Source organism: Microchirus variegatus, assembly GCF_963457635.1.
Source record: "Microchirus variegatus genome assembly, chromosome: 2".
Lineage (NCBI taxonomy): Eukaryota > Metazoa > Chordata > Actinopteri > Pleuronectiformes > Soleidae > Microchirus > Microchirus variegatus.
Window position 1 is genome coordinate 3,767,524 of NC_139803.1, and position 14,708 is coordinate 3,782,231.

The 14,708-nt window shown below is 43.5% G+C and overlaps 1 protein-coding gene across 1 annotated transcript in view; it reads right to left on the reverse strand.

Moving 5' to 3' along the window:
- The window catches only part of bcam (basal cell adhesion molecule (Lutheran blood group)), a 79,067-nt gene extending 64,624 nt beyond the window's left edge, over positions 1-14,443 (reverse strand). The window contains exon 1 of the mRNA XM_083910250.1: positions 14,161-14,443. Coding sequence (XP_083766376.1) covers positions 14,161-14,224 — 64 coding nt within the window. The 5' untranslated portion in view covers positions 14,225-14,443. The remainder of the gene's footprint in view (positions 1-14,160) is intronic.
- Positions 14,444-14,708: the final 265 nt, after the last annotated feature.

Sequence of the window (14,708 nt, forward strand, 5' to 3'; positions counted from 1 at the left end):
TTCAGATTTATAAAAATATTTCAGTTCTCATACCAAATTTTTGCTCGCTTGTGAAATGCATTTTCACACTACTACTAACTAACACTGCAAATCGTACAAAATTTGAATATCTAAAACCTGCGGCATCAATTAATGTTAAAGGCGCCATATGTAAGAATGTGGCCAAAAACAGTTACTACATTAAAATTCAAAATACCGAGGTCTTTTAGGTTTTCGTTTTCTGATGTAACTGGCAACCCGTGGTTGCTCGGCAGCTGAGACTCTACTGACTGCAATGATTGGTAGACGGCGGTAGGTGGCGCCACATGACGCCAAGACATGATTTCAAAACATAAACATGATTTGCAGTCTGCAAAAGATTTTTTTTTAATGCAAATATTTTGTCTGTACTGTTGTTGTTGGTAAGTTCAGTTTGTTATATGAACATTATTCCTGAGTCTCTGTGACATATATGAAGGATTTTATTTATTTTTATACTTTAGATTTATTACATAATGCACCTTTAACTTGTACTTACAATAATGCACATATATACAATATGACCGTCAGTTCAACATTCAATCGAATCGGCGTCTCCAGACCAGAGTCGATGTGTTTGAAAACAAAAACAGTAGAATGGAAGTAGCCAAAGCCTCGATTATTAGCATTAGCTGAACTGTCAGTTAAAACATGTTAGCTCCTGCTGCTAAAGAGTCATCACAGTTAGTTTTTAAAAAACAACTTTTTTTTCCCTGGCTTTTGTGATGATGATTAGACAACACATGGTCACGGTGATACATGTATTTTCAGTCGGCTCTTGGCAGCGATGAGACAAGTGATGGATGGAGGGTGAAACAAGGTTAGATATGAAGAAAGATGGATGAGCTCGAGTAGATGTAGAGATGGGGAAAACACGGTGGTGAAAGTGATGATTCACAGATCTGGACATAGAGCAAGGTGAAGTGAAAGAGACGGAAATTCCAAGGAGAAATGTTATTTTTAAAAAAGACTTAAAGCGGACCTAGACTCCAAAGTCGTAAAAGGGACTGTGACGGGGAGTCGTGACGGAGCAGTGCATCCACCGTTCCAGAAGGGGGAGCTGCGCTTCTGAGAGCGGGTGTGCTGAATATGTCACTTCCAGGTATTGGCCAATCACAAGACACTGAGGAGAGCTGCAGCGAGGAGAGATTTCTATCGGCTCGTTTTAGGAGGTTTTTGACCCTAAAAACAAGTTAATGTATGTAAGTAGACTTCTTTAACTAACATATATGTGCCATAGGAGCACTCTAGTAATTTGAAGGATTTATGTCTCAGCAGCAGCAGCAGCAGCGCGAAAGAAAGTAGTCCCTCAAAAATTCATGCGATGCGAGGTTAGTTTTGTTTCAAATATTATTCTATCGACACAGATATGTACATCGATAGTCTGCCGTTACAATTGATTTGCCTCGGGTGCACTGTGGAGTCGGTATGAGTGTTTTTAATGCCATGCTAGCAGGAACCATTGACTTGTGCTAGCCATAGCACCAGCGAACTCCTCTGCAACTAGAAGAACTGAATGAAGTTTCTTGAAAACGTCTCCAGACGTCTCCATCACACCGGCCGAGCTGGAAAATAGGTCTTATGTCCAAAATTCCAAACTATCCCTTTAACAGTCACAGCGCGGTAACTTTAGCCCATGCGTCTCCTCTCTTTCAAAGTCAAATTCACACATGCACCGAGGTGTTCTGCGGTAGACGTTTCAGACGGGGCTCTTGTAAGCAAAAACCTCAGTAAAACAAAAGACGAGTCGCGTCCTCGGGCTACGGCCGCCGCACTCGGAAGCCCTGAAAACTGACACTGGATCTGCTCAGCGATGACACTCTCTGGCCTCGCTCTCAGGTAACATGGGGGGGAGCCCCCGTTTTCTCACAGACATGAAGTCACCAAACATCCAACACACTGGCACTGTCACAGAACTCCCCCCCGTCTGTGGGAGAAACTGAAATAAATCCCATTTGTAATAACTATAGCGTCTAAAATTTGACAAAACCGACATACTATACTACGTTGTCCAAAATGTGACAACTATGTCGTTCAAAATTTTACAATTAAAATTTTTGGTACAACATTTTACAAAAAACGTTGTACAATACTATGTCGTCCCAAATTTGACCATTTTTTTCACAAAAAAAATTGTTCCAAAATTTGACAAAAATTACATATATGCCGTCCCAAATTTGACAATTATAAAAAAAAAAAAATGTTGGTCCAAAATTTGACAAAAACATCATACTAGACTATGTTGTTCAACATTTTAAAATTTTTGGGGAAAAACATTTTTGGTCCAAAATGTTTCAAAAACATCATACTATACTATGTCGTCCCAAATTTTGGACCAAAAAACTTGACAAAAACATCATACTAGACTATGTTGTTCTAAATTTTTAAAATTTTTGGGGAAAAAAGTTTTTGGTCCAAAATTTGACAAAAACGTTGTACAATACTATGTCGTCCCAAATTTTGGACCAAAAAACTTTTTCAAAAAAAAATTTGGTCCAAAAATTGACAAAAATTGACATGTTTGTCGTCCCAAATTTGAAAATTTTTTCCAAAAAAAATTCTGTCCAAAATTTAACAAAACGTCATACTATACTATGTCGTCCAAGATGTAAGAATTTTCTCGCTCTCAGGTAACATGGGGGGGGGGAGCCCCCTTTTTCTCACATATGCAGACATGAAGTCACCAAACATCCAACACACTGGCACTGTCACAGAACTCCCTCCCCCCCCACTCGTCCTCCTCCTCCACACTCTGCTCCTCCTCTTCCCATTGGAGGAGGATTAATGTTCCCACCGCTGTCTCTGAGATTCCCCCCCCGCGGCCCAGTTAAAAGCAATATGATCTCATTGTCAAACAGTGACCAGCCTCAGCGGAGAGGTTAACCGGTGCTGCTTAACCATTAACTAGATTAAAGTCGGGGGGGGGGGGGGGGGCAAAGGAATGTTTTCCGTCACAGATGGAAACTGTAATGAACTATGCATGGAGTACATTTGTGTGCACACACACATACATACAGTCAGTGTGTACACATAATACACTGTATGTAAACACGGAAACTCCTGTAGCGCAGTGACCTTTCAGTCACCCTCATCTCCTGCTTATCATCATGCAACACAGATAAGGGGAGAAAAAAGAATCCTTCAGGACCCTGTCGTCATATTTCTGAAACCACTCCCTGGTACGGAAGAGTTAGTGGGGTCAGGGGTGCGTTCAGATATTTGCCCACAGTGTGTAACATTTACATTTTTTATTTTTTGCCATAAAATGAAGGGTTTTACACGTGCGTTAGGCCAGGGGCTCGCTTTAAAGAAACCGCCATCTTGAGCCGCCATGGTTCTCCAGCAGCCGGAACTAGTGCTGGACGATGAATCAAATTTTAATCGTGATTTCGATTTTGGCCTTTTCAAGATCATAAAAACATTATAATCGAAGAAAAACGATTAAAGCTCACATAGAGTGGTCCTGTTGCACATATATGTTAGTTATGGAGGTCTACTTACATACATTAACTTGTTTTTATGCTCAAAAACCTCCTAGTTGCTGTAAACGAGCCGATAGAAATCCTCTTTTCTGACGCTGTTCCCCAGCCGCGATATTTCAGACTCAACTCTCTCACCCAATAGACAGAGTCTTGTGATTGGCCAGTACCCGGAAGTGACATATTCAGCAAACCCGCTCTCAGAAGCGCAGCTCCCCCCTCTGGAACGCTGGACTAGTGCCCGGACTAGTGCCCGGACTAGTGCCCGGAGCAGGACGATCTGCTGTTCAGGAGAACCGCTGTTTACGTTACCGGACCTGGTTTTTTCAGAGATCTCGCTGAGCCCGAGATTACACTAAAACACAGTGTTCTCAGCAGTGGCTGAACTGTTTGTTTTGAACCTTCAGGGCTTCTTAGACAAGGTAATGACGCAGATACACAACAAAAAAACAGCGTTAATTGGAACTTCCGGTTTAGGTCTGCTTTAATTCGCGACGTTAATTAAAAAATGATGCCGCCAGTCTCCGAGGAAATAAAGGCAAGAAGATTGGAAATGAGCTGCTCATTGCATTAGACATCCTGATATCATAGCCTCCAGACTAGTGTTATGGGAGCCTACAAAAGAGAAAAAGAAGCCGTGGAAGACCAAAAGGCACCTTCATCTATACCCTAAGAGCCGACACAAAGCTTACTGAAGTAAAGGAAATCCAGTCCCTGATGGAAGACAGTGTGGAGGAAGCTTTCAAGTTTGGTTCGACCAAAGTTAGTAGGTAGTCGTACCCTTTAAACCAGTGTTTCACAAACTTTATAGAGGTCCTTTTTTTTTTTCTCCTTTACTCACTTTTTTCAGCAAATTTGTTTGAGGGCCCTAAAAAAAAACTCCCACGACCCATCAGTGGGTCCCCACCCAGTGTTTGGGAACCACAATTGCATTGCACACATTTTCTCCTGGTGAACATGTGCAACTGTCCACCATTTCTGATACGACATCAGGGTGTTGGAATAACCCTGTTCTCTCCCCACTGTGGGATAAATAAAGCTATCTTATCTTATCTTATCTCAGCACTGTTTGGTTTTCATAACATTGCATCACACACATTTTTTTCACTCGATTAAAAGACTTTCAAGTAGAGCGAGTGAAGCACAAAACACCATTGTGTCCTTCGGGGGATTGTGCGTCTAACTTGCGTCTCCTGCGTTGCCTTTTTGCGTGTACTGTACAATTTGCTCTGTGTGCGACGCGAAGGGCAACGTTACCGCTCACTCTCCTTCCCCCCAAAACCAAAGCCAGACTCGTGGTGAAGAAAGAAAGACACGAGGTCGTAATGGAGCCCAAGTGTGCGTGTTTTTGAAGGAAGGTGGTGGTGGGGGGGGGGGGGGGTGGCAGGGCTGCACTCAGCAACTGCTGCTGAGGCAACTGTTGATGTCTGAAAGGCAACAGCTTGCAGGGCCCCCAGAGGACCCTCTGCCAGCCAATAGTCAGATGGAGGGTTTAGGGTTGAAGGGGCGCAGGGGTTAGGATTTCTCCTCTGCTGCCAGGAAAATGATCTCCTTGTGGCCACAGATCTAGGGCTTTTCCACGACATTCCTAATTGGTATTCCTCAATCCTGACATGCTCTGGCCGTCTGATCCTCGCTGCCGCTTTTGTTTGCTCGATCCTCGCTTTCATGCTGTTGCGCGATTGATCGAAACAGCTGGGACGGGGGACACCCTCGCAGGGGTGGCAGGCGTCCATATTTTCAGGCGGATGTGCGCGAGGCGAGGTTAAAAGTGTTCAATTCTGCCGCTGGCGGTTCGTGGCGACAGAAATAGAGGCTCTCGTCCGCTGTCTTGCTGCAGCACTTTGCCGATAAATGGATTGGCAGCACTTAACCTCGTCTCCCAAAAGAGCATTGTGAATTTTAATTTTTTCCTATTCTCCAACCCCCCTACCATCGCAAATGAATACACAAGGACACACACACACACACACACAGACATGGAGCCTCATTTCAAGGCCATATTTGAAATTACCCCATCACAGTCGTCGTCCTCCCCTGAGACGAGAGCAGGACTGCATAGACGTAACCAGGCAGTCGGCTATAATCATCCAATTTCCTTCATCTCTTCCTTCCAATTCTCCCTCCTTCTCCTCTACTTCTTCTAATTCTTAAATATTCATGGCACCATATAATAAACATTTTTAGCCTTATAAGCGACGCCTTGAAATCGGGATTCAAATACACACAGTGGTGTTCTGACATCATCCCTGATCTCTGCTTTGGGAAGTGAAAAAGGAGTGAACAACGCCAAGCAGAGGGAGGACAGCCATTCTTATTTAAAAATCATTAACAGTGGCCATAAATCTGCCGAGCAGTGGCTGCAGGGATGGGGAGTGAAAGCAAAACAGAGACCTCTGGCACTAAAACACAGCAGGGGCGCTCTCACTGATGCTATGTCGGGGTCGTTGACGAAGACCCTCGCACAAAGGCACAGTGGTCAAACGGGGGCAAAAGGCAGACGCAGTAAATCACAGCCAGCAAACGCACGAGAACGAACGCGGAATGAGCTGAGGTGTCGTCGTTGAGAACAAAACCTTACTCCTGCGTAAAGTGTCGCAGAGCTCCCTGCGTCGTCTCCGACTGCACGAAATATATTTTAAGTGTCCGCCACTCCGTCGAGGGACAACGGAGACGGCGAGGGCTGCGATCGGTCCTCGCGACAGGCCGAGCTAACGCTGCTCTATGCCGGCTCACAGTGAGCACCGAGCGTCCACAGAGGGCGGAGCTGATCACCGCCGACAACGTCGCTGCCAAACTATAAATACGTCATATCTTAACACACACACAGCACATGTTTAGACTCTAAATGGCCAATTTCTCGCCTCAAATGGTTTCAAAACTGACACAGAAAAGTGAAAAAACGGCCACTGTTTCAACAACAACGGTAGGCGACCCCTACTGATCGGAGCGGGAAATTGCAGCACGTATCCGTCACCACGACGCAGAACTATGAAGGCTCGAGTCCGTCTCCGTGGTTACCGTGGAGAAGTATAATGGGGCCTTAAAACATAGACGGACAGAGGTTAGAGCGGATGTAGATGAAGCTTATCTTTGTGAATTCACCTTCATTTGTGTCTAAAGAAGTCGCGAATGGACGTTGTACATTGTATATGTACTGTATATAGTTTTGTCAGGTGTCATTTATCAAGTACCAATCATCTGCTCCCAGACGGAGGTCAGACATTCAGAGGAATTTCTGACATCAGGCTCACTGGAAGCGGAGCCCAGCGCTATTTCCCATTTCAGTGCCGGAGCAAAAGCAGCAAACGGGGCCTTGGATAGTCTGGAGCCTTGGTTGTTAGCGTAGGCTAATGTTAGCTACCAAAAGTTAACAAGCGTATAAATACTTAGCTTACCACCAAATTCTTTCTGCTACTTTATGGTCATTGCTGCTTGTTGCCCGAGAGCTTTCAAAACACGTCCTTATTGACGAGTCAATGGGGACCAACGGGTCATTTCTACACAAATTGGTTTCGTTTTGGATTGGAGTTGGAACGGAGGACTTTGAAATTGAAGACGACACCAAGCCGAAACCAATTTGAACTAAAGGCAGCCATCTTATCCTAGTGTTTACTACATCGACATGCTTATACAACCTCAACCTGTGTATGTTCTATGGAAGAAAGACCACTGTCAGACAACGAAAATGCATCCTGGCTATGACCGGGGATTCCAGCTGGGGTCGTACCCATGTTCCCCGTTATTTCCCAAAAAATGTTCCACTTTGTGGAAGCCTGGGTGTGGAGCTCCAGGGTAAAGGGTTAGGGTTAGGGTTAGGTTTAGGTTTAGGGTGAGGGTTAGGTTTAGGGTTAGGGTTACAGAGAGAGAGTGAGAGTGGGAGTTTCCCGGTTTGGAACATAGGACCTTTTTCTAAAAAAGGGTCCTTTTCTTTCTACGAGTGCAAGCCCCAGCGTGTGCAGAGTTATGTCAGTCATTCCACCTCAGCGCTCCATACCTCGTCGCCGTCTCTCACACACACTCACACACACACACACACACATACATCCAGAAAACACAGTGGAATGACTAACCTCTATAATTAAATCCCGACCATTCCAGTCCTCGCTCCCCCAGAGGCCAAACGCGGACTTAAAGAGGCAACAATCAACCTGTCACTCTATTGCTATATGAGCTAAGGTTTTTCACTGTTGCCTAACATCAGAATTCTGCAACCGGGGGCTCAATGTGTGCGCTCACACATACAGTAAACTGCTTGTGCATGTGCATCAGGGTTTGGTGATTATAACATCCATGACAATATGTAAAAACATACAAAACAAAACTTTATGTTTTTACAGATGATTGCACACCTGTAATCTGCCACGTCGGCATCTTCTGTGAGCTAAAACGCTGATTAATGGATTTTGGTGCAGGAGAGTGAGTGGTTATATAGTAAGGAAGCATCTTATGATATCTCAAACCAGAGGTTCTCAAAGTGTTGATACCTGAGGGCCGCCAAAGGGGAAAAAAAACAGAAAGAAATCCATTTGTAATAACTTTAATGACCAGATTGCAGTTCTACAGTTTAGCGTTAAGTAATATAAGCGCTAATATAATGTAATTTAAGCGTTAATATAATAACGCTTTATAATTTACTGGGTAATTACCCAGTATTTTGGCCATTGTTCTTACCTTCTAATTACAGGTTAATACCAAGTAACACATTTCTGTTACCATATATTCACTGGGTAAATAGCTAGTAATTGGGGGCTGTAGCTACCTGCTTATTACCAGAATAGAAACCAGGTAAATACCCAGTATTTTGGTTAAACTTATTGGTCTGTATCCAGTAATGTCCAATAAACATTTAACAAGCTTAGTAGCTCCTGGATTAAAACTATCAACTTATTATTTACTTTTATTCATTGCGGGGGCCGCCAGAAATGTTTCTGCGGGCCGCCATTGGCCCCCGGGCCGCACTTTGAGAACCAATGTTTTTAAACGTATTGATGCCATTTGCCATTGCAATTATTGGTCAGCAAATAAATTATCTCTGTCAATGCTTTTTTTTTTTTAAATTTGCACAAAAAGAGGTCTGCAGGACAAAAAGCCCACTAGTTTTTATCGCCTCGTGGCTAAATGGCTCTTTCCCTGGCCCTAATACCATAATAATTACACACGGATGCAGGGGGGTAGACTTTTGATGCCACGCTGGCAGGGGGTAGAGAAATTAAAGGTGAGGAAATGACTGTGGGAATTAAAGGCGGCGACCAGACAAAGAGGCGGACGCTGCATGTTAGCCGTGAACACCTTGAACTCAACTGACGCTTGTCACCGTGATTCTTTCCACTGGTGCCTGAGCACTTTGGGGGTTAGCGCTAAGACTCTTCTTATCATCTAGTTCATTTTGTCTATCAAGCTACTTTGTGAAGAGTGAAACAACAGTAGATGTGGAGTGGGGGAAAAAAGCACACATTTGGACTTGTAAAATTTTTGGACATTTGCTATTAATTGAAGATTAGTGTACTTCGATGATGCCTCAGCTCTGATTGGAAAACACAGTGGCATCTCAGAGGACGTCAGCGAGCGTCCACAGAGGCGGAGCTGATCACCGCCGACAACGTCGCTGCCAAACTATAAATATACGTCATATCTTAAAGGTGCGTTATGTAATAAATCTAAAGCAACTTAGCCATAAAATCCTCCTAATATGTCACAGAGACTCAGGAATAATGTTCTTATAACAAACTGAACTCACCAACAACAACAGTGCAGACAAAATATTTGCATTAAAAAAAATAATCTTTTGCAGACTGCAAATCATGTTTATGTTTTGAAATCATGTTTTGGCGTCATGTGGCGCCACCTACCGCCGTCTACCAATCATTGCAGTCAGTAGAGTCTCAGCTGGCGAGCAACCACGGGTTGCCAGTTAGGTCAGGAAACGAAAACCTAAAAGACCTCGGTGTTTTGAATTTGAATGTAGTAACCGTTTTTGGCCACATTCTTACACATGGCGACTTTAACACACACAGCACATGTTTAGACTCTAAATGGCCAATTTCTCGCCTCAAATGATCTTAAAACTGCGTTCCGTGACACAGAAACGTGAGAAACGGCCAATGTTTCAACAACAACAACAACAACAGTCTTTCGCTCTGGGACGCCATTGCTCACTGTAGCGCAAAAGCACAACAACCTCAAGTAGCGACCCCTACTGATCGGGCAGGGAAAATGCAGTGCGTAGAAGTCTTGCGGTGTCTCCGCGGTCACGCAGTCGGATAACGCATCACGCAGTCGGAGAAGTAAGTAATGTGGCCTTAACGCTAGCATACTTGGAAGTTGCAGGTGTGACCGGTTATTATGAAAATGTGGGTCTGTGTGACAGAATCCCACTGAGAGCCAACAAGAGCTGCTATTATTAGGTGGAACTAGGCTAACGTGGGTGTGTGTGTGTGTGTGTGTGTGTGTGTGTGTGTGTGTGTGTGTGTGTGTGTGTGTGTGTGTGTGTGTGTGTGTGTGTGTGTGTGTGTGTGTGTGTGTGAGAGAGAGAGAGCGAGCGAGCGAGAGAAAGGAGTGACCTGGTAAAGTTTCTTCTGTGCAGAAAGCACTGGCTGCATTTCCATGAAAAGGTACTGCACGTTTTTAAGCACACTCATCTGCGTCTACCTTTTAGAGACGCGCTAAAGTCTCCAAACCCAAACGCAATATTTCAAAGCTTATAAGTGCAACTTTTAAAAACATAGGGCTGACGGAAACACGTCTGATGTCGCAACAATGGTACGGAGGTTAATACTCGACTTCCCCGCGGACTTCAGAGTGAAGTGGGAGGGACCGGGAGATGCTCAGCACCTGGAACTAAGCCTTTAAATCAATGCGCAGCACAGTTGTAAACAGGTCTGTGTGATCTATACGGTGGCCATCAATTATAAAGGTGCTTCTGAAGTAGACGTCTGTTAAAAGGCTCCACGACGAGCAGGCAGACAGGCGGCAAAGACACAACCACCGTCTGCGAGAGGAGAGAGAAGAGAGATCGAAAAAAGCCGATGAAGTGATGCAAAGAGGAGAAAGTGGGACATGAGAAGAAGTGCGAGTGAAAAATTGATGCTCAATATAAAAATGGATGGGAATGGAAGGGTCATGCAACAAAGATAGTTAGAGAAAAGACCAAGACATAGAGGGAGGGTAGTTGGACGGCTCACCCTACCCCGCCCTTCATGTCATCCCTTTAGCAAACTTATAACATTGCAAAAACTAACTGTGCTGTGTGTGACGCTCATGCCAAGAACCAGCTTGAAGCATAAAACCAGATTTTATCCACTTAACAAAAGGTTCACCTAATAATAAGTCTGTTTTACCACAATGTCAAACAGCCTTTTCTTACTGAAAAATGAAGTTTCTAAACCACTCACTCTCCTGCACCAAAGCTGCAGGTCTACTGCTGTTTTTTTTGGGGGGGGGGGAGATTGTGTCACTTATGTAAATCCAAACTTGATATTTCTGACAAAATCACCAAATAACACTTTCGATCTTACAGCAAGGGATCGAAAAACTCATCTGTGCCATGGTGTAAAATAGCTGATTTTCTCAATAGGCTTTGGTGCAGGAAGATCGAGCTGTTTACACTTGTGAAACATATTCTTAAGATATTGTATACCAGGGGTTCTCAAAGTTTTGATACCTGAGGGCCAATTTAGGAACCCAACATTGGACTGAGGGCCGCCAAAGGGAAAGAAAAAAGAAAAAAAACTGAAAGAAATCCCATTTGTAATAACTATGGCGTCCAAAATTTGACAAAACTGACATACTATACTATGTTGTCCAAAATGTGACAATTTAAAAAAAAAAAAAATGTTGGTCCAAAATTTGACAAAAACGTCATACTATAATATGTCGTTAAAAAAAATTTAATTTTGGGGGGAAAAAGTTTTTGGTCCAAAATTTGACAAAAATGTCATACTATACTATGTCGTTCAAAATTTTAAAATTTTTTGGGGAAAAGTTTTTGGTCCAAAATTTGACAAAAACGTTGTACAATACTATGTCGTCCCAAATTTGACAATTATTTTGAAAAATAAATTTTGGTCCAAAATTTGACAAAAACGTTGTACAATACTATGTCGTCCCAAATGTGACAATTTTTTTGAAAAAATAAATTTTGGTCCAAAATTTTACAAAAACGTCATACATGTTCAAAATGTAACAATTTTGGGGGAAAAAAGTTTTTGGTCCAAAATTTGACGAAAACGTTGTACAATATACTGTCGTCCCAAATTTGACAATTTAAAAAAAAAAAAATTGGTCCAAAATTTGACAAAAACATCATACTATACTGTGTCACTATGTCGTCCAAAATTTGATGACATAGTAAATACAGTTGTACAGTTTACATTTATTGGTCTGTATCCAGTAATGTCCAATAAACATTTAACAAGCTTAGTAGCTCCTGGATTAAAACTATCAACTGTTATTCATTCCTGGCCGCCAGAAATGTTTCTGCGGGCCGCCATTGGCCCGCGGGCGGCACTTTGAGAACCGATGTTGCAGACGAAGACAGGCCGACTGAAGTGGCTAAGATCCAGTTTTTTTCCTCGTCTTCCCACTGGCGACCATGTTTTCAGTAAGAGCAAGCATCCGCGTCTCAAGCTGGGGGGTGGGGGATGAGCCGGGGACACGCGATTGAGTCGGTGACTCATACAAGCTCACTTCAAAGCACCTTGGACCTTAACCGAGGCTTTAAAATAGGCTAAAGAAAATCAGTAAAGCAGAGTAGCATGTCACTAGTAGGCATTTTAAACCCCCCCCCCCCCGTGTGCTTGATATAGCCACTGGAGCTTAACTAAGGTCAATAATAAACTTAAATAGCAACCACAGCAATCCCCCCCCCCCCCATCCATCACTATGCACTTTGTCTTTGGTCAGTATGACCGCGAGCCTCCGCGCCACGGTTCACGTAAGGCCAAAGTCAACGCTGCGTTTCCACTGAACCGCGTGGTCTTCCTCTCTCACGGCAGTGATGAAGGGATAGAGTTAGAGTTAGAGTCAGAGTCAGAGTGCGTTTGCTGCCAAACAGGAGACGCAAATCCCACAGATCAGACTTCAAAGTGCTGGAGATACTGCACCGCGGCAGTGAAACACACACATGGGAGAGTATAGTCACTGCATGGAGAAGAACAGTGGCAGCAATGCCTTCAAAATAAAATATAATAGATAGATAGATAGATAGATAGATAGATAGATAGATAGATAGATAGATAGATAGATAGATAGATAGATAGATAGACTGTGTCAGTGATGAACAGTATAATCAGTTTCACTATATTAGCTATAGCAATATAGCCAATATAATACAATACATATAGCTAATACAATGCCACCATTACAATATTCCCTGCAGTGTGTGCGTGTGTGTGTGTGTGTGTGTGTGTGTGTGTGTGTTCCTGTACTTGCGGCATACTGAGGACCAGTGAAGGGTTTTTAACCAACAAAGTGAGGACATTTTAACGAAGTGAGGACATTTTTGCCCGGTCCTCACTTTGTTTTCATTGAAATCACTTCCTCAGGTTGTAAACACGCTATACTGTACTGTGCTTTTTGACAGAGGTCCTCAGTTTGGTACAAAAATTTTAAAAAAAATTCCAGCCCTGGTGTTTCACACACACTTTTTTGCTCTGGGACTCCACCTGCAGACATGTTATGGTACTGCACCCAGTAAGTTTCTTTATAGATATTTTGTAATTGTGTAGATTTATAAAGTGGAAATGCTGGTCCTCAGTATGCAGCAAGTACAAGAATGTGTGTGTGTGTTACAGTAACATGCGTGTATAGCAACGTATAGCGTAGCCACATAGGGGCCAACGTGGCCACTATGATTGACAGCTGGCCCAACCCCATCAGAAGTGCAGCTAATAAGAGCGTGTTCTATAAGATATAATAATATAAAACCTCAGTCATGTGTGTGTGTGCACTTCTTCCTCCTTCCCCTAACCGCCTATGGTTCTCTTCTGCATGGTCTTGACTAGCTATCTGACAAGTCTTTATGCTCGATTTTTACAATCACACGCATGCGTGCATTTCGTACGTCATCGTCTAATTATGTGATGAAATCAAATGTTTAGTTTTGGCGTATATATTGCCGTTTTTGACCGACGCAGCCTATTGGTTTGCCATTAATCTGAATATAATATGTGATGAAATCGTGTGTTGTTTAATTTCAGGACCATTGCTGCAGGTCTGCTGACTAGAACATGATTTTTTTATTTTTTTAAATAGTGGCACCCACCCTACTTCTGCAAAAGTCCACCCTATTGAAAAATCCTGGCTGCGCCACTGGTGTACAGTACCTGCTGCTGCTGCTGCAGATAAACTACTGTTTGACGCATGTGGAGGATACATAGTGTGTGTGTTTGTGTGTGTTTGTGTGTCTCTGTGCGCTGAACAAACTGTTGAAGTCAGTGATTTTACGCAGCAGCAGCGGAACAGCGCAGAAACAGCGCAGAGAGAGAGAAGTGTAGCCCGGAGTCATGAATACAAAGTGACAAGCTGCGAGTCAAAGGCAGAGTAAAGTTAGCCGGAAGACACGTGTTTGTTTGTTTGTTTGTTTGTTTGTTTCTTTCTTTGTTTGTTTGTTGTGAATATCATGCGTAAAAAAACACGGCACGGAGAAGAATGAAAGATTTACCTAACAGCGTCCAGAGCAAGGTGCACAGCAGCAGCGACGCGCGTCCGCTCCTTATCCCGTCCATGTTCCGCGGCAGCAACTTTTCTCTGCAAACCAAAAAGTATTCGCTCGGTTTGTGTGAAGAGTGAAGGGAAAAATGCGCTTCTTCCTTCCTTCTTTTCTTCCTTTCTTCCTTCTTTTCTTCCTTCCTTCCTTCGCTGCAGCTCCGGTGCTTTCTGCTTCTCTCTGCTTCTCTTTCTGCCAAAGGACTGACTGACTTTCTCTCTCTCTCTCTCTCTCTCTCTCTCACACGCACACACACACGGAGTAATCTGATGCTGGTGGTGCCTCTGCTGGATGATATATTTGCACAAAAGGTGAACTCCCGCCCCCTCCTCTCTCTCTCTCTCTCTCTCTCTCTCTGTGTCTCTCGCTCTCTCTCTCTCCATAGTAAAGGACCTGCCTGACTAATAATCGCGTGCTGGAGCCTACAGGGGCCACTGGGGGCCCCGCAGGATTCCTTTAAAGCAGCGGTTGTCAAAGTTTTGATACCTGAGGGCCAATTCAGG